General features: G+C 40.3%; 1 protein-coding gene across 7 annotated transcripts in view; it reads left to right on the top strand.

Annotated features, from left to right (window-relative positions):
• ABHD18 (abhydrolase domain containing 18) overlaps positions 1-25,257 on the top strand; it is a 48,142-nt gene that overhangs the window by 9,988 nt on the left and 12,897 nt on the right. For 3 of the 7 annotated variants that reach the window (XM_090036564.1, XM_090036565.1, XM_090036567.1), the window contains exons 2-11: positions 409-526; positions 2,460-2,568; positions 6,118-6,202; positions 7,568-7,668; positions 14,584-14,662; positions 14,742-14,828; positions 18,005-18,030; positions 20,212-20,350; positions 21,337-21,426; positions 24,292-24,393. In XM_090036564.1, the coding sequence (XP_089892690.1) occupies positions 2,477-2,568; positions 6,118-6,202; positions 7,568-7,668; positions 14,584-14,662; positions 14,742-14,828; positions 18,005-18,030; positions 20,212-20,350; positions 21,337-21,426; positions 24,292-24,393 (801 nt within the window). In that variant the 5' untranslated portion in view covers positions 409-526; positions 2,460-2,476. The other 4 variants (XM_090036566.1, XM_090036568.1, XM_090036570.1 and 1 more) reach the window with 4 other exon arrangements.

Raw genomic sequence — 25,257 nt, 5'->3', positions numbered from 1 at the left:
CCAGGAGTGGGCTGGGCCAGGGTTAGGGCTGTACAACTGAGCCCCTGCCAGTACCGTGGGGCTGGGAGCAGCTGGAAGGAGCTGCCACCACCTGGGTTGCCTAGAAAGGCAGGCCAGCTGCAGAGCTGTCCCAGCCTCACTGTGTGCCCAGAGTGTGGCAGAATGTGCCATGGGCCAGATAGTGCCCAAGGGGCCTGCCACAGGCTGTATTTTGCCCACCTCTGGACTACAACCAGGTAAACAGAGGTTGTAAATAGATAATGCGGTAGGTACAGATTTGGCAGTGTTAAGTAGGAGAGATGAAGTTACCTTTATTTACCCTGCTTACATTGATACCCGTTTCATGTTATAGCATAGTTTTATAAACTTGTCCTATAATTAATTGTGTTTTTGTGTTCTTCTGGATAGGAAAAAGCCCAGAACTTCTGTTGGAAGAATCTGTTTTCCTTTGTGAGAGAGACGTGTGCCAGACCTAACTTCTTGTTTCGACTATCAAGAGCATAGAAGTGGCTCCCTATTCATTTCAGTAAGTTAAACTGTATAACCAGGATTTTTGGCAAACTCTCTGGTAATTAAACTATTTTGGGAAAGCATCCCCATCTGCTCAAAGGAAGATCATGCTATAAAACATTTGGATGACATGGTTTTCTATAGAGAGAGCTTTGTTTTTAGAAGTGTGGGAAACATTGCTCTAGAGTGTGAGAGAGAATCAGAAATTAAAGGACAGCACAGAGTGGTAGAGAGGGTTAGGTTCTAAAATACTGGTAAAAATAAATTGTAGAATAAACTGTCGCACCATCAGTGACTTCAATTTTTTAATTCGTTATGGAAAAATAACTTTTTAAATTGGCTATTTCCCTAACGGTTTAAAATTTATAAACGTTTTTTCTGTCTTCCAACTTGCACAGGTTTTTTAATCAAGTCCTGTTCTATAGATATGCAGGCAAAACTTGTATAGTTTAAGAGCATGAAAAAAGTTACAACCCAAAGTAATGTAACTGTGCCAACACAAGTGCCAGTGTAATGGTAGTAATAACAGATAAGATTTTTATTATCATTAGGAACAAGTTTAATTTATACCAGCACAATAGTTCTTTACAATGGCAGCATTACAAAAGCTGAAAGATTGTACAGGTGTTCAAAATACAATCCTGCTTTAAGGTTCATACTAGTTCTTTAAGCTTAACTTTCTTTCAGTGGGACTCTGTTTTGCTGGGCCTGTTGGACTTAAAACTCTTGATCTGTGGAGAAGGAAAAAATAAGTGGTGGTAGTCTCAGAAAACTATGCAAATATTCCATCCCGAGTGCAAGAGTTTGCATTTGTCCTTGTTGAATCTCATCTGACTGATTTAGAGACCATTTCTTTCATCCATTCAGGTCATTCTGGATCCTAACCCTACTATTCAAAGTATTTGCTACTCTACCCAACTTGGTGCTGTCCACAGATTTGCTAAGTGTGTACTCAGTCTCATCATCCAGATCATTAATGAAGATATTAAACCATACCAGATGCAGGACAGATGTTCTGGGGAACCCCACTTAATACCTGCGCCCAGCTGGACATTGAGATATTCACTGATTCCTTAGACCCTATAAAACCATTAGGGCTACTCAAATTCATAAAATTAAATATGGGTATAAGTGAATTGCAGTAGAGGTATACTGATATATCAGTCGCCTGTTGGATTTCATAGACATTTGGGCTGGAAGGGACCGGCACTGGTAAAAGGGAAATTTACATTATTGGCTGTCAGCTTTTTTTGGGCTGTTGTAGCCGGAAACCTTTTCTGATAATTATGCCTTCTGGCCGGGGCCCCGGACACCTGGGTTCCCTCCCACAAGCTGGGATGACCCTGGATACACCTCCATCCCCTCACTGGTGAGCCAAGCTGGTCTGGAGCGGAGCAGCTGTTGCAGTGTCCTGGGTGCTGGTGTGGTGTGGACTGCAGGATGGGGCCAGGGCAGGTAATGTAAAAGGTGCCGAATGCCACAGACATGACTAGGGCAGGGAGGGGTGGGCGAAGCCAAGTATGACTCCACCTGCACTGTGACTCAACCCACTGTCAGTATTGGTTATTGGATTGGTATTGGGCAGTATACCTCGTTAATAATTGGTTGTTGGTATCAGCAAAGAAAATCTTTATCAGTGCACCGCTAAATTGCAGCATATCTATTATTTTCTAGTTTGTAGTTATACCAGAAGATTCCAAATGCTAGCTTGCTAGAAACTGGCATGGAGCTTTACATAAAGTAAAGGCCAAAATGTATATTAAATGGATTTATCTCTATCCTAGAGATCATGATTAACCATCTTGTCAAAATCAGTTTAATGTTTATTATGACTGCGCTGTTAGGTTCAAGCCAGGATTTCAGAGGTGAAGGCTAGTATACTTTAGCTTGAAATCTGCAAAGAAACCCTAGTACTGCTTTGCTCATACTTTTTTTTTTCCTTCTTCTAGATGTCAGTTCGCTGCTAATGGGTTTGAGTAAACTAGATGTTTTATATAGACGCCTTCTCCTCACAAAACTTTTCATCCAAGGATGGGGAAAGCCAGAGGACCTGAAAAGGTGACTATTTTTTTGTTATGAAATATTCTGTGTTCCTTTTTAACAATGTTGTTTAATTGTATTTCACAGATATTAACGTATGTTTAACTATTAGACAGATGCAACATTTTAGTTTTTAGGTTTCCAGTAATGCATAACACACCACTGGAGTCATTAGACATCAGAAACTTAATATTTGTATTGATTTAAAGTGCATTTACCAATTAAAATTTATTTTGTGTTAAGGAAAGTCTATATGAAATAATTAAACAATGCATTCTTTATAAAGGAAGAGTCCAGTTAATGGTAACTTCCACATACTAGTGCAAGATAACTTTTAAAAAGTTCTGTACTATCCAAGGGTGATGTCTGTAAAACTTAATTACAACTTTTCTTTTTTCTTTTTCTCTCTCAAAAATAAGTTAGTTTTCCCATATAAACTTTGAAATGGATAATTTAGGCTAGATGTGTATCTTGTTTCTCCACTTGGTAAGTGACATTGACTTTTTAAAAAAAGTGATTATGTTTTTTTACAAATACATTGTTTTTAATAAGTTAGAGAGAGAGAGAGCAATCTTTCTTTGGAAAGAGCTCTTGCTTTGTGGGGTTTTAAAGTTCTTTAAAACTGTGTGTATGGAAATATTTTTTTGACATTAAATATCTGAATTGATTTACTTTAAAACCTTCTCTTAAAAGGGTAGTAATTTGAAGTGAAACACTTGGTTTTAAAGTTTTTAAATAATAAGCAATTGAATGTGTACAAGCTTGTTAACATTAAGAAAACAGTTTAAAACTTGAGAGCTTTTGAAGTAATTTAATTTTGTATATAATTTTGCACTGCAAACAACTTGGTATATATCACCTTTTTTTTTTTTAACCTTGAAGTTTTTGCCTGCAGCGAAGGTTGGTGGGATGTAAATTTTTATCTGAGACTTCCCAGGAGAGCTTTATAAGTAAGCTTACCAGTTGTTCTACTTCAAAATGGGAATTGGATAATGTTGCTGCTTTTTGTGGGTAGATGGGTATATACAGTTAGTTTTGGTTTTCCTTTCTGAAAGAAGTGCATTTGTTTTGCAGGAATTTTTCGTGTTGTTGAAAAGATTTGTTTCAAAATGTATTTTTAAAGCACCTTGTTCTAAAACATCTTGATTGCAGTCTCTTAATATAGTTTCTGCACTGGTAATATCAAATACTTTTCTGAATAGACTATATTTTGATCTTACCAGCCCCATTTAAAATGTATATCAGTCACATTTGTGCAGAAGGTTTGGGTGATTGAAGAAGATTTTTTGACTAGCTCTACTATTTTAGTTGTAAGCTTGTTGAGATGCTTTGTCTTCTCTTTTATGTGGTGCCTAGCAAAATAGTTTCCTAATCTGTTGCAACTACTCATACTATTAATTCTGGCATTAATAGTATAAGGTATTTAAAGAGTTTTTGTATTTTCTCTCATACAGCACTCACATTTCCACTCAAATTAGGTGGTGTGTGTTAAGCAGGGGTAATTGGGGAGATTGGAGTAGGAATTAAAGCAGGGTGCTTCTCCATGCATCAGTTTTGATATTACTATACAGGTAGCTGAGGGGGTCATTGTCCCAGCTTCACACTTTACAATCATCTCTCCTTCTTAACAGTTATTCCACTAATGAAGCTAATCTTTTAGGGCAGTTTTGCTTTCTGGTAGGGCTTATGGTCTCCTGCTGGATTTCATGGCTCTAGCTCTTTTCAAGAGCATAAGTTCACACAGGGAGGCCAATCTTCAGTAATGGCTGCAGTTTCAGTTAAGTAGGAAAGGGAGGATGAGTTTGAGATTAGGCTCTGTCCCTGCAGCCATAACTATGGTGGGGGAGGGAATCTTCATAATGCCTTTCAAAAACAAGGCGTGTTAAATACATGAAAATATGGTATGTTAAGTTCCAAAATGAAGGATTTTTTTTTTTTTTTTTTTTTTTTTTTTTTTTTTTTAGTGTGTGGTTGTATTTTCTAACTCAGAACCAACATTCAGAGAAAACAAAGCACTGGAAATCAGGAGGTTAAAATTTATTTTTAATTTGGCATTCCTGGTGATTTGTTACTTGCCTTAATTCTCCTTGAATATTAAGACTGAGCTTTCTTCATACTGTGGATAGTTGTTAACAGATTAAAGATAACGGGCTAGAGTCAATCCTTATTAAATTCCACTGGAGTAAACGACAGAGTTTGTGTTTTATATTGGATAGCCATTAACATTGATTTGTAATGGGCAGTCTTGCCAGTATGTAGTCTAAAGGGGGGTTGAAAGTTTTTGATCTCAACTTTAGCTGTTTCATTCTGAATTGAAAAAATATATACAAAACTTATACGGCAGTTTAGTAGTTCTTAAATTATCCCAAGTGCTATAAATGCCCATTCTTAGCTTACTGAGTATTTCTTAACAGTGAAACTCGAGTATGTGGTTAATACTCATTTTGATTGTTGGTTTGCTGTATTGCATAACTCTTTGAGAATTTTGGCACAATACCAGCTAACTTAACTTCTATTCAACCTTGTCAGTCACTTTCAGTATCTGGTGCAAATAGAATAGAGAAAAATTTCAGAGATGGGCTTGCATGCAGTGGAAAAGATCATCATCCTGGAAGTCAAGGTCATGAATGAAGAAAAAAGTCCTTATTGGAGAGTTTATTTTCTATGTGATATGTGAACACTGTACCATCTTAGTAAAGCAGTCAGTTTTTTTTACTGAAACAGAATGATGTCTTTTCTGCTCAAAATAATTTTAAATAGTAAACTGAAAAACAGTCAATAACATTGAAATAACTTCCTATTTTGAGAAAAAGCCGCAGAGATATTTTAAGTTTGGAGGAACTTGCCTCTGAATCACTTAATTGTAGGATCAGGCCAAGACACCTGAAACCTTTTTTCAGAGTTTTCCAGTTATATGCATCTGAAATAAGAGTTCAAAATGGGTTGTATTATAATATGTCTTTTACTTTTTGCTATCATTCAGATCAAAATTGTATAACGTTATAAATAACTAAAAAAGAAATATTATGCTACGATTAGAAGTTACATCGTCTTTCTCAGCCCTATTATTACGAACTCTCTGAAGATTCAGGTACTCATCAGTTACTTATGTAACATGTTCCTATGTTTCTTTGTAACCATAAGAACTAAGTGATCTTTTATTTTTCTGAAGGAAAATGAACTTCTGATGTTGTTCTATGGATCCTGGAGCTGGGGTCCTAGGTACAAGCCTGGAATGCCCAGACAGTTTCAAGTACACATACAGGTTTAACCATTTTAAACATGATTTCATGTCTTTCGTTATGAAAACTAACTTCAGATTAAGACTATTTCAGCAGTCTTTCTAAAATAAATCCTTTCATTAAAGTAAACAGATCTAGTTCATGCCTGTCTGGGTAGTCTAGAAATGACAAATTGGTAACAGATTAAAAGATTTAATGCTTTTATATCTTAGTTTAGCTCGTAACATGTAAGGAAGTTTACAGCAATTCTGACGTAGGTGTATCTACTGGTGTTATAACATTCAGTGATTAGGCCTGACTCTGTCTCTCTTTTTCTTTTTAACAGAATATTTGAATTCAGAAAGATTATTGGAAACAGGGAAAAATGTCAGAAATTGGTTTCAAGGGATTATCCAGTGTTTACTGACAAGGTATTCAAAAGCAAAAAAATCCATTTGGAATTAAAACAAACTAGATATAATATGGGTGAAAGGAAATTAGGTTTTGGAAAGCTCTTTCTATTGAAAAGCTACATTTTCTGTTAAGTGAATCTTAGATGTATATATTTCATGGAAAGCTATGCTGGGCAGGGTTGTCCTAATGCAAGGTACAGTGTGCTGTCAGCTTGAGATCAGAATTCAGGTCATGATTTTAGCTATGAGGTAACAGTTGTGAAGGTAATGTGATAGGGATAAGTAGAGGCTCCTCTTTACTGCTTTTACTGATGCATTTGCTCCTGACTAAGGTGAGGCACTGAGTTCTTTGGTGTAAAAGACCAAAGAAATGCAAAGAAAGTAAGTTAAAAAAACAAACAAACCTGGATTGGAGGTGGAAAAGATACTGCTAGCGCTGTTACATAGGCATAAACATTTCCTGCCCCAGGGACTTTTACTATCAAACTGGCAGGGAATGGTATACAAGAAAATAGACATAGTGACTGGTTTGGTTCAGTAAATAAAGGTACAAGTCCCCAAATGAGTTACTGCAGCGTAAGCTAGGAAGCGAGCTTGCAGCACTCTGTGGTAATTGTCCATGTACATGCTCTTATTGTATGGTAAGTGTAAGATGGCTTTTTCCTCCCAAGGGGAAAAAAAACCTACCTTTATACTTGCCAGAGGTAAGTAAGTGTGGAGTAAGTCACTGGCTGCAAGGTCGCATTCTCCCTTACTTCATGGTGACTTGTTTATGTGCCTGTATCCCTAGAAATATTTAATTGAGGGTATGGATAGAATGAGGGATATGACTGCCATATGGGAATTATCAAAGGGAAAAAGGAAAGAATGGGGAAAACAGTGGATAAATAGTTGAGCAGTTATACCTGCTCATCAGCAGGCTTTAAAAGACCTCACAAAAGAGTTGAGTCTTAAGGGTGAGATTTGACATCTTTATAGCTATTGTCTTATTCTTTCAGCATGAAGTTACCTATCTATCAGAAACAGGGTTTTTTAGGGGGCAGACGCACACAGATGTCATTATTGAATAACTGAAAAACAGATAGGCAGAACTTAGTGTCTTAAGTCAAATGCTTTTTGTAAATTACCTGATTTTTTTGTTTTAATAACTGGGTGCTCAAGTGCAAGTGGCTTATGATGATAAGATTTTTTTTTCTTTTATGCTTGTATAACATGGTACTTGAAGTGATGATTTAAAAAAATATTAGAAGGGGTGTGTGGGTGTGTATTTCTGCCTAGGGCATGGATCTAGGGTTGGAGTATACAGTATATGGGTTAATGAATGCTCAGCCTTCATCATATGAGGTAGATTAAATGCACATCTCATTTCCACTTCTGCCATAGGTTGAAGAGCAATCAGACTGTAAGATCCTTAATGGACACTTCATTTCCCCTTTGGCTCATTATATTCCAGGCGTCTTGCCGACAGAATCCATCGTAGCAAGGTAAGGAAAGGAAATAATTCACATTTTCTTTCTAAAATTGGTGCCAAAAAGAGAACTAGTATGTTATAGAGAACTAGTATGTTATAGAGAACACGGGGAGTAATTCCTATATCCATTCAATAAAACATTTCTTGAAAAATGGTTCCAACTATAGTCTCTGTAGTAAGTCATACAAATGGATTTCAAGGTTGAGAGAGAACTGCTTTTGTTGACAAAAGTCCATCTTTGCAAAAATGATTTATTTTCTGAATGAGCTTGTTCTAAAATTGGGAGCGATTTATTAGCAAAAGCCAGTCCATGCTAGGATGCACAAAAGATGACATTTCTAGAAGTGGAATTGTCAAGCTTTTGTAGCATTATGAGTTTACTTAGGAAGATACTGGCTAGTTCAGTATGTAACCACAGCTTAACTATTTGTGGTGGAAACACTGGAAAGCAAAAGAATTCAAACAAATATACTAGCTGTTCTCAACTACCTCTTTGGGAACAGAGAAAGAATGTTACTATTTTACAGTAAAAATAATGTTTTGACTAATTTATCTTTAAAAAAAATTTTGTAAGTGTATACAGCTCATTTTACGTCTAAGATGGGGTGTGTATTTGCATTTTGTAAGGCCAGCAGTATATTGTTACCCGGATTGTGGGTAGGCTACTGATAAGTCTCAGAAACAGGTCGTCCAACCTTTTATTTGCTTGCACCTTTAAAACAAAAACAAACATTTATCCCAAAGTATGTCTGACTACCTGCAACAGCACAACATAGATTCTCACCTGTACCAGCTGGGGAGACTTGAGAAGTGGGAGGAGTGTAGCATGCAGATTGGCAGCAGGTATTCTTGAACTTTCTGAGTTCTCCAAATTTCCCTCCAGTTCATGCCTAATATTTATAGATGGCTAGTTTTAATATTCTAATAAATGATCTCTGATTTTGGTTTTATTTACATTTCTTTGTTTCACTAAAACTTTTGGAACTGGACTGAATCAGATCTTTTGTGGACTTGGAAGGTTATCAGTGAGTTGGGATTTATATCCCTGGGAAGGAGGGTATATTGTCTCCTTTCCTTCCCCACTGTGGATTACTGTTCCTTTTTCTTTACTTTACTTTATGGTCTTCTCTGACAAGACTGTTCTTGTTTTTACAAATTTATATAAGCATTTTAACAAAAATATATCTAGTATAGCAAAATAACATCTGATATATTTGGTTGCATTAGTAGGTGCATATAGATTATTTAATGTGTGGTCTTTTCATTATCTCCTTTCAGGCCTTGTGCTTTGTTTAATTGTTTGATGGTTTCCTTTCTACTTGCTAAACCACGTTAGTTGTCACATCTGTAAAGGTTCACACTACAGTTACTTGGAAACAAGCTTTGGACCCTCTGCTTAGCATTGCTTCTGCAGCTTAGCCTGGGCCTCTTGAAAATGGCCAAGGCTAGCAACAATACCCAAGAAAATAGTGCCTTATTTCATTGTGCATCTAAAGAAAAAAAGTGGGTGATTTCCAAAACACATACCTATGGTGTTGACTGGAAAAAAGTGCCTTTGGTCATCCATCTATCTTTAGAATTTAACCATATATTATGTGTACACATATACATTAACTTGAGCCTGGTAATGCCGAAAGGACGAGTTTGCTGCTTTTTTTTGAAAGACAAAAAAATGCTTTCTGGGAAAGCCCAAAAGGTGTGCATCCTCAAACATTAAGGAAGTGGGAGCAGTCACTTTTCTGACTGTTAAGTGTACAGGTCCTGCTTTAGAAGTAGGAGGGGGACTATCATTTGTACTGGTTTCGAGTTAGAAAAGGGGTTGGTAACCCCCGGCATGCAAAGCCATTTTGCTCGGTGCACCACGGCCAGCCCTGGCTCTATGTAGCTGCTGCCAGCAACAGAGCCCGGGCTGCTCCCTGCAGGGCTTGCAGCATACCATCTGCCTGCTGGGAGCAGCCTGGGCTCCCAGCTGGCATCGGCTACCCACAGCTGGGGCCGGCTGCAGCTAGGAGGCTCCAAACAGCTGTGCCGGGCTCTGGAGCCCCGGCATCAGCTCTGTACCGGCGCGTGCACCTGCACGTTGGAGCGGGCAGTGGGGGAGGGACCTAAGGCAGTGCAACCCTAGTCTCTCTCCTGCTCCTGGCACAGAGCTAGTGACTGGGCTCCGGAGCCTGGCGCAGATGTTTGTAGCCAGTCTGGGCTCTAGGCAGCTGCAGCAAGCAGCAGGCAGGCTGCAAACTGCTGTGCCAGGCTCCACAGATCTGGCATCAGCTCCATGATGGTGGCAACTGCACACATGTGGAGCTGATGCCAGAACTGTGGAGCCTGGCACAGCTGTTTGCAGCTTCCTGGCTCTGGGTAGTTGCTGCCAACCAGGAGCCTGGGCTGCTCCCAGCAGGCAGCTGGGACACTGCAAGCCCTGCTGGGAACAGCCCAGGCTTCAGCAGCTACCCAGAGCTCAGGTAGCTGCTGACAGCCAGAGCCTGGGCTAGGGGGCAAGGGGCAAAAGCAGGGCATCCTACCATGTACCCCCTGCTCTCATTTTGTTTTTCTGGCATGCCAGCACTCTGGCATCTTCTAAGGTAGGCATTGTGGTGTTTTTCAGCACTCCAGCCAAAAAACATTTGCTTACGCCTGAGTTAGAAGAATTAGACATCTTGTCACTGGGTAGCTGAAGCTTTTCAAACTTTGCTCTAATTTTGTTTTGGTTAATTTTGAACAGTTATCTCCCTGCAAAGGAACATAATGTTATCACATCAATAGCTCCAATGAGCCAGTATTATGCATTTGAGATGCCATGCCTTCTAAAACTGCATTTAAAAAAAATGCAGTTCCCCCCCCCCCATAATACTGACTTTTCCTCCCTCTTGCTTGATATAAAAGCATTGCTACTTAAAATTCCTGTCTTGATTGATCCCACAGCTGAATGTGCACTATAATAATAGTTTCTGTGTGCTTTCATATACTTGCAAAGTGGCAGCTACAGGTGTCATCTTTTATCTATTCCCTTCTATTCAACTTGTTTAAGAAACCTAGACTTTGCTTTCAAGATAACTTTTTTTTTTTTTTTAAGATAGATAGATAGATGTATCATATTGGATTTAGTTTGAAATTTCTGTGTGTTGGGCAGTTCTTTAATAGCCTGGATGCACTTTACAATTTTTGTTTAAGTTACCTTGTAAGTGAATGTTTTTTCCTTCAAAGCAACACTTCTTTTATTGCAACAGTGCCCCATTGTGTGATGAAAGACTCAGCGGCTCAACAGTTGTTTGCTTGAATAGGGCAGATAAGCTGGGGGAAGGGTGTTTAAGGGAAAAAATGGTCTTTTTGATTGTTTTGTGTTTTTGGTAAGTGGGGGGAATTAAACTAGAGTATACGGAAGCTGGGGGTATTTTAAACCAGAGTACTATATAGGGAAGCTGGTTTAAATGCATAGCCTTGTAACTGGAAAAAACCCTGTATATTAACCTGGAGTATGGATCTGTTCAACCTCAACCTGAGCAATGTTCATGAACTACAGGAACAGTCTGCACTAAGCTTTTAGAACTTTATTAAATGTTTTTACTTCCTGTTCTGCTTTGGTAGCAGTCTTAAAATGGATAGGGTCTGCTGGCTGTTTTACCAGGCCCGAGTCACTTTCACCAATAGCCTTTTAAAAGAAGTACAGTTACATTGCAGAGTAGACAGTGAAGCCAAACACAGCAGTAATGTGGATAATCAATTCCTGTTGGAGAATGCAAGCAACAGGCAAAAAAGTGGGACTGATGTATAAAGTTAAGTGAATTATGCACTTGATATAGATGTACGTGAAGTACTCTAAACCTGTTTTGAAAAGTCTAATTGTATTTTTTTCCTAATTTATCTGTCTTGCTCATCTTGAATCTTCCATTTTAGCTGGTCTCACTTAAAAGAAAAAGTTTGTTGCTTATGCAATCCACATCTGATTTCATAGACATTAGGGCTGGAAGGGACCTTGGAAGATCAAGTCCAGCCCCCTGCCCAAAGGGCAGGAAATCAGCTGGGGTCATAGGATCCCAGCAAGATGAGCATCCAATTTACTCTTGAAGGTGTTCAGTGTAGGTGCTTGAACCACCTCTGATGGTAGACTGTTCCAGACCTTGGGGGCTCAGACAGTAAAGAAGTTCTTCCTTATGTCCAGCCTGAAATGGTCTTGCAGTAGTTTATAACCGTATGACCTCGTCATCCCCTAGGGCGCTCTGGTGAACAAGTGTTTCCCCAGATCCTGGTGGTCACCTCCGATAAACTTATAGGTGGCCATCAGATCACCCCTGAGCCTGTGCTTTTCCAGGCTAAAGAGCCCCATGGCTCTCAGTGTGTCATTGTAAGGTCTGTTTTCCTGACCTGTGATCACGTGCATGGCTCTTCTCTGGACTCTCTCAAGCTTCTCCACATCCTTCTTGAATTGTGGAGCCCAAAACTGGATGCAGTACTCCAGCTGTGGCCTCACCAAGGCCAAGTACAAGGGGAGAAAGACGACGTCCTGGGATTTGCTTGAGAAGCATCTATGGATGCAAGCCACCATTTTGGTCGCTTTACTAGCTGCAGCATCATATTGCAGGCTCATGTTCATCTTGTGGTCAATGATGACCCCCAAGTCTCTTTCTTTTGTAGTGCTAGCCAGCGTATCACTGCCGAGCCTATAAGGATGCTGCCGGTTTTTCCTCCTAAGGTGGAGAACCTTGCATTTTTTGGTATTGAACACCATCAGATTCTCATCTGCCCATTTGCTGAGCCTGTCCAGGTCAGCCTAGATCGCCCTTCTCTCTTCTGGTGTGGATGCTTTGCCCCAAAGTTTGGTGTCATTGACGAATTTAGCCAGTCCACCTCTGACTCCAATGTCTGTTCCGTATCATTAATGAAGATGTTGAACAATATGGGTCCAAGGACAGAGCCTTGGGGGGACCCCACTGGTCACAGGGCAACATAACCATGCTCTGGGTCTGTCCATGGAGCCAGTTCTCCAGCCAGTGGATCGTGGTAGACTCAAGGCCACAATTGGCCAGTTTTGCCAAGAGGTGTTTGTGGGATACCACATCGAAGGCTTTTGAAGTCAAGATATATGACATCAATCTCTTCTCTCTTGTCCAGGTGATAGGTCACCTGGTTGTAGAAGGTAGTGAGATTGGTCAAGCAAGACCTACCCGCAACAAACCCATGCTGGCTATCCCTCAGGATGTTGGCATCTGCCAGTCCATTAAGGATGGCCTCTTTAATAAGCTTTTCTAAGACCTTCCCTGGGATAGAAGTCAGGCTGATGGGTCTATAGTTAGCCAGATCCACTTTCCTCCCTTTCTTGAAGATAGGCACCACATTGGCCTTGTTCCAGTCTTCGGGCACTACACCAGAGAGCCAAGAGTTTTCAAAGATCTGTGCCAGAGGCTGGGCTATGATGATTGCCAGCTCCTTGAGTACCCTGGCGTGTAGATTGTCAGGGCCGGCTGACTTGAAGGTATCCAGCCTCTCAAGGTGTTCCTTCATGAGGGCAGCATTAATGGAAGTCAGGGGATCTCCCTCACCCAGACCTCCCTGTCCCGTGGTGGGCATGGGCATCCCATGGGATGGATAAAAGACCGACACAGCGCCCATTTAATAGGTTAGCTTTTTCCTGGGCATCAGTTGTCAGTTGCCCCATCTGGTTCAGCAGGGGTCCAGTGTTGACCTTGGTTTTCCTCCAGCTCCCCACATATCTGAAAAAGGACTTTTTATTGTCCTTGATTCTCAAAGCTAGTTGGAGTTCAGTTGCAGCCTTGGCTTTCCTGGTTTGCTCCCTGCAGGACCAGACCAGTGCAGAATATTCCTCCTTGGAAGTGAATCCCAACCTCTGTCCTTTGTAGGCCTTTCTTATCCTCAGGAGGTCTGCTAGATCCCTGGAGAGCCAGGGGGGCTGCTGTGCCCTCTTGCTGCCTTTCCTCTGAGATGGAATAGAATTAGCTTGTGCGTTGAGGATCACTCCCTTGAGGAGCAACCACTCTTCCTGAACTCCCTTCCCCCTGGGATCGTGATCCCTTAGGGCCTCACTGACAAACCTCCTGAGCTTGTCGAAGTTGGCTTTCCTGAAGTCAAGGACTTCTGTGTTGCTGACTGACTTGCCAGCTTTACAGTGGATGGTGTAGGTGATCAGCTCGTGGTTGCTGTCACCCAGCTTCCCATTGATCGCTAGGTTGCCAGTTAGGTCATCCCCAGTAGCCAGTACCAGGTTGAGTAGTGCTTTACCTTTCATTGGCCTGTAGACTTCTTGAGTCGGGCAGAGGTCATCCATGCACGAGAGGAAGCTTTGTGACCGCTTGGATTTTGCTGAGTGTTCCTCCCACAATGTCCGGGTAATTGAAGTTACCCATGACAACCATGGTCCTGGAGCATGCGGCCTCATCCAGTTCCCAGGTGAACTCCTGGTCAAGCTCTTTACTTTGGGTGGGAGGTCTGTAGTAGACTCCCACCTTTGTGTTCCCTGTGCCGTGTTCCCCACGAATTTCAACCCAGAGGGTCTCCAGCTGTCCACCCTGGTCATCAATATCAGCTTGCAGGGACGCATAGCTTTCCTTAACATAGAGGGCTACACCCCCGTCCCTCTTATCTACTCGATCCCTCCTGTGCAAGGTGTAGCCTTTAAGTTGCACATCTTTGTTGTACATCTTACCTTCTCCAGCTAACAAAGTAATATTGTTTGGAAAATAATCTTCAACTCCTTGTGAGCACATGTTACTTTAAAAAAAAATATATATATTTTTAATGTGTTCTTCCTTTGATTAATAGAATATGAGGATCAGTAGACTGATAATTGTTTGATAGAAAATGTTAAGGACATATTTATTCTTTTTCAGTACAGTGGCCACTTAGAAGTTTCATTTAATTGGTGTGTTTATTTTGATAGATGAAATAGTATTTTTTTTTTTTTTTTTTTTGTTAGGTTTCAGTTCATAATGCCCAAGAAATGGAATGGCAATTACAGACCTGTGTGCATTCATTTAGCAGGCACTGGAGACCATGTAAGTATAGAAGACTTAATTTTTGCACACTACTTGTATCGCATTCATCTTTTAATTTGATTCCTCTTATCCTCTTTAGTACTATTGGAGAAGACGCACACTAATGGCCCGTCCGATGATCAAAGAGGCCTGTATAGCTTCTCTGTTGTTAGAAAATCCTTATTATATCCTTTTGTTTTGAGCAAAACACTTAAATGCGTTTCAAAATGATAACCAAGGGAGGATAATATTGCCTTATCTTTTTGATGCAGGCTGCATACATTAATTGTCAGATATACAACTGTTGACTATATAAGTACACCTTGGGGAACTATGCAATTATGTGCCTGTGTAACTTTGTGCATAAAAGGCATGCCTGCACATAATTGCATAATTTTGCATACTTTGAACTCCAGCTGGGACCTCAATGATGTGGAGGCACAGAGCTGCATGACTAGCCACCTGATAAGTGGGGAGGGGAGCTCCTACCTCCAAGAGCGGGGTGGGCGTGGTGTTTGTGGGGTGGGTATCGGCCGTGTGCCATTGGGTCAGGTGGGCTCCATGCCTCTGCGCGGGGCTTCCAGCACTCCGGCAGGAAGCTGCATGTAGAGGTGAACAGGAGTTCACCTGACCTGATGATGCTTGATTCCATGTCTCCATGTGCTGTTTCCCACTGGAGTGCTGGAAGCTTTATGTGGAGAGCTGGCCCAGCCTAATGGTGTGTGGATTGGAAATGGCGCAACATTGGGCCAGGTGGGAAGCCACACATGGAGGCACGGAATTGTGTGCCATCGCGCTGGGGAGGCTCCTGTTTGCCTCCTCATGCGGCTTTCTGCTGGAGTAGTGCTGAAAGCCCCATACGGAGGTGTGGAGCCCACGCAACCTGATGGTGCACGGCTCCCTCCCTCCATGTATGGCTTCCTGCCCAGCCTGATGGCATGCGGCTCCTGGTCTATGCACCATTGGGCCAGGCTTGTCCTTCACGTGCTCTAGCAGGAAAACTTAAAATGCAGAGGGATCGGTATCGGACAAGTACTGCCATTAAAGCAGAGAAACTGAAAAATGATATTATATGTTTTTTAAATCCAGATGAGTCACATTTTGTGAGTCAGTCTTACATATCACCCAAATAATCTTCTATGGCTCTATGCTTACTGACAATATTTTGGTTGGTAAACTAGTTTGCTCCTTTATGGACTTGTCTGATACTAGTCCCTCTGCATCCTCATCAGTGAAGTACCCAACAGACTTTACCTCCTAGCCCTGGTGGATTGAAGGCTGTATGTATGTTCCTTTTGGCTTGGCTAATGAGATCTACTTCTGGAGGGGAAAGTGTTGCTTGGCATGCCTTCACATTTCATGCATCTAAACTGTTGTACACCAGATGCCTTTGTTAATTTTGACTTGTTTTATCACTATATGTTCTTTCATGTTTTTTAGAGATCTCATTCACTCTTGGAAAACTGCCCCACGCCTTCATCTTGTTTCACCCAAAAGATTTTCACTCTTTCCCACTTACTTTTTTCTCTGTTCCACCTCATAGTATCATAGTAGCTAGGTCAGGAGGGACCTGAACAGATCATCTAGCCTGACCCCCTGCCACAGGCAGGAATGAATGGTGGGTTCACAAGACCCCAGACAGGTGATCATCCAACCTCCTCTTGAATTTGCCCAAGGTAGGGGTGAGGACCACTTCCCTGGGAAGCTGGTTCCAGATTTTGGCTACCCTAACTGTAAAAAAATTGCCTTCTGATCTCTAACCTAAACCTATTCTCCATCAGCTTTATTACCATTGTTCCTTGTCACCCCAGGTGGTGGTGGGGAGAAAAGGGCTCTATCTATTTGCTGTTGATCTCCCAGATGAGTTTGTAGGCAGACACCAGGTCCCCCCTCAGCCTCCTCTTGCTGAGGCTGAATAGGCTCAGATCCCTCAATCTCTCCTCCATAGGGCCTGTCCTGCTGCCCTCTCACCAAGCGGGTGGCCCTCCTCTGAATCCTCTCCGTGCTGGCCACATCCCTCTTGAAGTGCGGTGCCCAGTACTGGACGCAGTACTCCAACTGTGGCCTGACCAGTGTCACACAGGGGGAGTATCACCTCTCTGGACTGGCTTGAGATGCACCTTTGGATGCATGACAAGGTATGGCTGGCCTTGCTGGCTGTGGTCTGGCATTGGTGGCTCATGTTCATCTTGGAGTCGATTAATGACTCCAAGATCCTGTCCTGCCTCCATGCTTTCAAGAGGGGAACTCCCAAGCCTGTGTGTGTATACTGTGGATGCCTTCTCCCAAGGTGCAGCACCCTGCATTTATCTACGTTGAACCCCATCCTATTCTCATCTGCCCACTTTTGTAGTCTGTCTAAACCTATTTTCAGCCTCTCTCTCCCTTCAAGCGTGTCCACTTCGCCCCACGTCTTAGTGTCATCAGCAAACTTGCACAGCGTGCTTTCCACCCCCTCGTCCCTGTCACTGATGAAGTTGTTAAACTTCAGTGCGGGCCCGAGGATCGAGCCCTGGGATAGCCCATTGCTCACATCTCACCAGGTTGAGTACAACCTGTTCACCACTACTCTCTGGGTGTGCCCCATCAGCCAATTTTTGACCCATCCAACTGTGTAGGCATCAGTGCCACAGTTGCTTAATTTACTGATGAGGATGGGGTGAGAGATGGTGTCAAAGGCCTTCTTAAAGTCTGGAAAGACTATGTCCATGGCGACACCATCCAGTGTTTTAGTCACCTGGTCATAAAAGGCAACTAGGTTGGTCAGACAGGCCTTTGATGAACCCATGCTGATTGCCCCTGAGCATGATCTCCCCTGCTGGTCCCCCACAGATGTGCTCCTTGATGATTCTCTCCAAGATCTTCCCGAGTACCGAGGTGAGTCTTACAGGCCTATAATTACCTGGGGCCTCCCTCCTCCCTTTCTTGAAAATTGGGACCACATTAGCCAGTTTCCAATCCCCCGGCACCTGGCCAGATGACCATGAATACTCATAAAGCTGGGCCAAGGGCTCCGCAATGACCCCTGTCAGCTCCCTCAACACCCTTAGGTGGAGGGCATCTGGACCTGCAGATTTAAAAATGTCTAGTCCTTCCAGAAGATCTGTAACTACATCTGCACTGACTGAAGGCCTGACAGAGCTCTCCCCGAGATTGTCCCTACCTCATTAGAGTACAGTCTTAAATTATGATTGACTTCATCATACTGCAGTTAACTTGATGTAATGCTAAATAAAATAGTTTAAACAGGTAATATCTGAAGTTAGTTGAATTTATCAATATGCTCTTTTATTTTTGTCCCAAATTAACTTCTCTTTATATATAATTAATCTATTTATTTTCCTTAATTTGAATCTTTTACATGGCTACAGAAAACCCAAGGACCAATTGTAAGTATTATGATTATATTACCCAGCTGTATTCTGTCATCCTAAGACGTTTTGGTTTGCAACAATCTCATAGTAGTGTAAAAGCTTATTAATAATTTTTATAAACATTGGCAAGCTTGGTTCAGCCATACCTTGTTTATGTGAAATTACAGACATTTTGCTTGCTTGATTTGTGGATCATGGTGCTTAAAGGAAAGCTGAAGTGTCCTACACCCAAAGTAGACCAACTGTTTAAAATCTAAGTCGGCAGGGATGCAAATAAGGACTCTAATGTATTTACCATTCATAAATCTTAAATTCTACAACAACTTATTTTTCTGTAGAAAAAGAACTTTTGGGAAAGACTTTTTTAACATGCCTAAGTTTTTTGCATTTCTAAGTTAGTCACTTGAATATGTGACTTGGTTTTTCATGAACTAATGAGAACTGATTAGGGCTCAATATCTTTGAAAAAACCACAATGTCTACCTTGAAAGGTCCTAGAGTGCTTACATGCTGGAGCCTGGAGGAGCTGTTTGCAGCCTCCCACCTGCAGCTGGCCTAGGGAGCCTGGTCTGCTTGCAGCAGGGCTTGCAGCCTCCCAGCCATCTGCTGGGAACAGCCTGGGCTCTGTGACTGGCAGCAGCTGCTTAGAGCTCAGGCTGGCATTGGTGTGCCAAGCAAAATGACCTTGTGTGCCATGCTTGGCATGCGTGCTGGGGGTTGCTGACCCCTGGTCTACAAGGTGCCACTTTTGCCTTGGAATCTTCTGAGCAACAGAGTAACTGCTTTAATTTGCTAATATTCCTGGCAGGGCAGTTTATAAAGATATGAAACAGTTGCCTAGTCTTTTTAAACCAATCAGCTTCTTACTGGGCCACTAATGCACGTCCTCTCTTCCCACCCCCCAAAAAAATAAAAAATGGAAAATCTGTTTTTAATCTAAAATTCTGAGTGTGTTTCACCAACACCTGTTATGAATAGAACAATGGGTTTTCAGTCTGATAGTTGAGAAAAGGAAAAAAATCTCTGTTCAAACTATTTTTATTCTTTGAAGTACCTTTTTGAAAGTAGTCACTGAATTGTATTTGGTCGGTTTAGAATTATAATTAGTGGTTTCTCTATTATTGGGCTACTACTCAGCAAATTCAGTGTTCTGCTTTCAGATGACAATTTGACAGCCTAATCCCTCTATCTTTCAGATGATAGGTCTCTGAAAAACAGAAAGTGCAGAAGAGTGAGCAGCCTTAATCACAGGACACAAAGCAGTAGGAAATGAGAATTCTAGTATCAAATAAGTATTGGTCTACAAAAGCCTAAGATACTTTTGTTGTTCTTGTGGCACTGAAATAAAAATTATTAGTTGTCAGACTTCAGAATGCTCGCAGGAGTAGTGATGCCTAGGCAAAAAAGACGTGTAATCTTTTACAGCTTGACGGATATTGAAAACAGACACAGACCCTTGTCCCAGACCAGTGCTATAGTTGTTCTACAAGCCATCCATTTGCTCCAAATGTCCAGCATTTGGAGCAGCTGCATCATTGGGCTGTAATTTTTTTGTACAAGCAACCATTGTGGTTATTTTGAAGTTTAAACTGAATAGCTTTCCATTTTTCTTGTCTTTTCTTTAAGACACTACATGGATTTCTCAGTAGAGTGACAAACTTACACTTTCAGTCAGACAGTGGTACTGATGATTGCTCCCAAAGCTGACTTACTGATTGCTCTTCAAATATTGTGTACAATTTTTCAATGACATAAGGTAAATAAGAAAAATGAAAAGTAATTGTCTTTGCCAATAGGCTCTCGTACATCTAGTCTCATATCAGTTAGTTGTCATGTATCTAGAAAGGCCCATTGTTACTTGGCTTCGTAGAACATTACTGCTGATTGGTTTCCAGGCTCTCAGTATCTCATTTGAAAATATGAAAATCCATGATCCTATATTTTCAAATTAGCATGTGCGTACTCCTAGTCTTTGTGTAGATCTGGATCACAAAAATATGTAAGGAAAATTAACCTTGTGGGACTTGAACATAAGGGCTGAAGAGTCTGAATTTGCTCCTACTCCTATTGAATTCCATAGGGGTTTGATTTTGTTTGGAGTATGACCAGAATGTTTATAAGACTGCTGAAATAATGAGTGGGTACAACTGAGGCTGGAAAATAAATAGTTTTTTTTTTCTTTTCTGGGGAGGAAAGAAGGTCATGTTTAAAAAACGTTTCAGACCTATTTGTGATGGGAGGAGCTCTTGTTCTTGAATCGGCAGTTCTTTTGCACTGGCTGGAGAGAGAAGGCTATGGACCTCTAGGAATGACTGGAATATCTATGGGAGGACATGTAAGTCTTTCTGTATAGGTTAAGTATTTTGTTTTAACTTGATTGTCCAATGTACAGTTAAAAACAGGAAGACCTGATAATTGTACAGTAATCCTGTTTTCATTATTTTAGAGTAACTAGAACAAGTTGATTAAAAATGTACGACACCTGGTATGAGTGTGCAGAAATTCCCACTGTCTAGATGCCATTAAAACACTCTAACAATCTGAAAATTCACCCGTAGTTCTCAATTTTTTTTGCCATGCTACTTAATCTGTTATTTTACCTACTTAAATGTTGGCAACTTTGGAGCTCTGCAAGGTTAGCCGATATGATGTTTAATATACTATCTGTCAATAGCCATGGTTTTCATATTAATAGTAACTTCCTATAAAACTCCTTTTGGGTAAAGTTCACTTTTAAAAACCGTTTTAAAAGAGGTTTGGTTCTCTAACTTCCAATTTTGTATGAGACATCTTGTTGATGCATACATTTTGCTCTGTTTATAGATGAGATTCTTGGTGTGTAGTTTAAAAAATATGCTTCAAAAGCTGAAGAATTTTTTAAAGTCTTATTTGTTCAGATACATGATTTGAAAGTGTCTTTTCTTTTTTTTATGCTTCTAAAGTAGTTAGGAGGCTTTTGGAGGAAGGGACGTCTTGACGTGGCAAACAAAGTTTTCGTTGTTGGGAAGAACTCTTGACTATAGTGAAAGCTTTGTTAATCAGAATTCTTGTATTTAAAACATAAATACTGGTAGGTTTGAAACCAGGATATGCCCATAGCAATGTCTGTTGGGAAGTCCTAAAAGGAAGTCTAATTTTTCAAGTTTTTTTGCAGATGGATGGAACTAGAAGTGCTGCTAAGTTTTGATATACTAATTACTTTGTTTTAGGGATAAGTTAAAATTACTTAATGCTTAACTTCTGTACAGTTCTATGAAAATAAGCAGTTTGTCCTTCTGATATTCTCTAGATATTCTTTTTATCATTCTTTTTATCTAACAGATGGCTTCATTAGCAGTGACAAACTGGCCTAAACCATTACCACTGATACCTTGTCTTTCCTGGTCTACTGCTTCTGGAGTCTTTACGACGGTAACTAAATTTTGTTTTGTTATTGGGTTTCTAGAATATGAACAAATCAGTTTGAAGTTTTGAGATGGTCACCAATGCCTTTTTAAAAGGCTTTTTTTTCCTCTTAAAGGCACAAATGGGAGCTTGGCACCTGCCTGTCATTGGGCCTTTTGAAAATTGTATCCCTTCCTTAAATATAACCTTGTGTTACTAGAAATAATTGTAAACAGAGTTTTTAGTGGTGTAGTAAATGAAATATCAATGACTACATTTACTATAATATTTCTTTCAAATTGTATATAATTAGTAATAAAAAAAAACTTTGCGTATAAATACTAATTTGTAGCATAGAACAGTATTATTGTTTAAAAAAAAAAAAGTGTTCTGAGAATGTTGAAGCCTCACTGGATAGCTAATCCTTACCCTTCCTAATTACAACTCTAGTTTTGAATGGTGAGGAACATTCTTGGGTTCTCAAACTGTAACCACTCTTTTGAACATATCGGCTGGTTTTTGTGTTTTTCTTGAATCCCAAAAGCCTTTGTCTTCCAAACTAAATCTAGAAGTTACTTTATGAAATACTTTGAAAGTCTTTTTTTACATTTTGTAACCTCTGTCACTCCTTAATTGCCTAAGCTTCTTTCCTTATTCTTGCTGTTGATTATTTAATGTGTTCTTGATATATATTTTCTTAGTTACTGCCTTTTATGTGTAAAATCGTAGTCTAATTAACCTTTGCCAAGCATCTTTTTTTCCCTCTTGAAAGCCCATTGAATGCTCTATTCATCTCTTCTCTCTGTTAGTAATTGTGCATCTTCCAGAGTATTAATATCCCTTAACAATGGATGCATGAGATGCACCAAGCATCTCAGTGAGTGGAATATACTAGACAAATGTGCTATTATGTTAGCCAGAAGGCTTGCTTGTAATTCTGGTTCTTCTGGGTGGTCACCGTGGCCCTTCAAACACTGGGGTAGCGAGGGCTTGAAAATCCTGAGCAATCCTTCTAAAAATGGTACTGGTTCCTTTTTTTCCACAGGTGTAAGACTGCCCCTTTATAAAGGATCCTCTCCTGCCAGTAAAACCTCAAGGTTGAGTGTGAGAGAGGAATGTTGCATCTCCAACCAAAAGAGATCTAGGGCAGTGGTTTTCAGTCTTCTTAGTCTCAAGACGCTTTTTGATGGACTCAGGGCACACCTTTTAAAATGTCATCTCTTTGTTTTCACTTTATCTACAAAAATGATAAAACAATTCTTGATGTAAAGAATTCATTAAGTCCACAACAGGTCAGAATGTTTTTAACACTATGACATCTTAACTACCTTTTGAACTCCTCAGGATGATACCTACCAACAGTCTCAACTTTCCACTCTTAGTTCAAAATTGCTGACATTCTCACCCTCTTGTAGCTAGAGGATCTTTCCCCAGTCAGGAAGCCATCTACTCCTTTATGATGGCCTAGTGGTCAGGATTTAGCACTTTTTCACCATTGCTGCCCAGGTTCCAGTCCCAGTCTTGTTAGACTTTTTTTGTTTTGGAATGGTTTGGACAAAAACGGGCCTTCCTCAAGCAAGGGGCTGGTTTAGATGACTTTCCAAGTCCCTCTTTCTCTGATTTGTGTTTACCGCATGTGTGTTTCCATTCTTTGAACCACCACCAACAGTATTCTTTTTTCTGTCTAGCTGTCAAAGCAACTTTCTTAGGAGCAGTAAAATCTGCTAGAAGGTTTAGGATACTTTGTGCTGCATCTCAGCACACTAAGTCATAAGCACAGGGGAACTTTGAGTCTTCACCCAGAACTCTTGCCAAAAATAGTTTTGTGTCCTGTCTCACCCAAGAAGCATGCATATCTGCCACTTTTCTCCCCACTGAAAAAACACCCTTTGAAAGTTTTAGTTCATGCCACCAGGGTGCAAGCAGCTTCTACTGCCTCATTGAGAAGTGTTGAAAAAAGAGGCACATAGGATATCTTACTAGGGTTTACTGCATACATTTACCCAACTTTGCTCCCTAGAAGAAACTTGAAAATCTGATGTTTATCTTGGGCAAAGCAGTCTTGAAATCATTAGTGCAAATAAACTCCTGGGGTGCCTGTACACAAATGTGGAGGCTGCTCTGATGCGCTGTAACTGCAGCATGTTGAAGCAGACTTGATTGATCCAGCCATCCTCTGCATGGTAGTGAATGTGCTCCACCCAGCCTCCAGTATCGGCATCCCTGTGCTTCAGAGTGGTATTGGGGGGGGCTTGAACTAAAGCTCTTTTGAGTAGCCTTAGTTCAAGTGCCCCTGCTGCCATTTTGAAGCATGGGGATGCTAGTACATGAGATGCTTCAGCACTTAAATTTGAGTGGTGCCCTCCCATCCCACATGGGCTGATTATGCCCCAGGCCCCACACATCCCTAGGGATGACTCTGAGTAGGGGCATAAGGCATATGCAAACCAAAAGTAGAATATATATGAACAGTACTTTTCAAAGGACTGCAGCTACTGTAGGTAGACGAATTTCCTTTTGATACAGTAATCATACGGTGCTCCAGGTTCTCTGTTACAATTCAAAAAGATTGGATTATATGGTAAGGCTTTTAATTTTTAAAATGCACTTTTCAGTGTGCAGTAGCGTAGTTATAATGGGGAAATGTTTTATTTTTTATTTTAATGTAAAGTGAAATAAATATGATTTATGAATATTCCTGTCTAGTGTGAATTAGGAAACTTTATTAGAGCTCTCAAGTGGACACTGACTAGAATAAGTTGGAAACTGCAACTTTAAAAGATAGTTATTATTTTAAGGATCTCTTTCTTCTGTGGATGTAGATTCTTGTAATTCCTCCGAAGTGTTTGTCAGCATTTTTTTTGCTAACAGTTTTGTTTGTTTTAATTTTAGGGTGTGTTGAGTAAGGCAGTGAACTGGAGAGAGCTAGACAAACAGTATTATACTCAAACTGTTTATGAAGAAGAAATAATTCAAATGCTTGAATACTGTGGAGTAAGTATATAGTTCCTATTTTGTAGTATTTCTTGGTACTACACAATTTATGCCATTAAATTCATGGCTTGTTGCATGATGACTTCTGCTGAAAGTAGACACTCTGGTAGCTAAAACAGGAATATAATGATTTCTTAAAACTTTTTGTAATTTAAACAAATGTGTGCAGAATAATGTTTTAAGAAAACAGAGATGAAAGCCACTGTTAGTCTGGATAGATACCAGTTTGCTGCAGTTCTCAAAATTAGAGGTACATAAAGCAAAAGTGTCTTTTAGTGTATCACCTAACTTTAAAAGTCCCATTTGACCAATTGCATTACTATAACGAGGAAAAAAAAAAAATTCTTCCATAAGCATCAGACAAAAAGATTAGTAAAAGCTTTCGGAACGTTCTTTGGCTTGGTGGTGGTGGAGGTAGGGAAAGGAAATATAAATATTTAATGCCACGGGTGATATTTCCAAGGGTCATAAAATTGGGGCTGAGCTTGGAATGGCTTGCTTATATTCTAAAAAAAAAAAAAAAAAAAAAAATGCAGCTCCTGACTCAAGTATTTTAAATTATTTATGATCCCATAAAGACATGAATGGAAGCAAGTACATAATTTTTTATTTTTTCTAATAGAAAAAGAAATCTAGTTTTGTGGAGATTTTGTATTTTGGGGGTGACTGTGTCCAAAAGAACACTACTGTAGAATATACTATGATTACTTTTTTACTATTGTCCTGGATTTACTATTGTCCTGGATGTCTTATACTTTCCTTGTTTAGGTAACATCATTCTATCTGTTTTGTTGCTTTCTCTTGCTAGCTGATTTTTATGCCCTGGGTTCTAGGTCTGATACTTGTTTCTCTTAATGTTTTGAT

Source organism: Crocodylus siamensis, chromosome 2 (assembly GCF_052110815.1).
Source record: "Crocodylus siamensis isolate JL-2025a chromosome 2, ASM5211081v1, whole genome shotgun sequence".
NCBI lineage: Eukaryota > Metazoa > Chordata > Crocodylia > Crocodylidae > Crocodylus > Crocodylus siamensis.
This window is presented reverse-complemented; position numbering and strand designations above follow the sequence as displayed.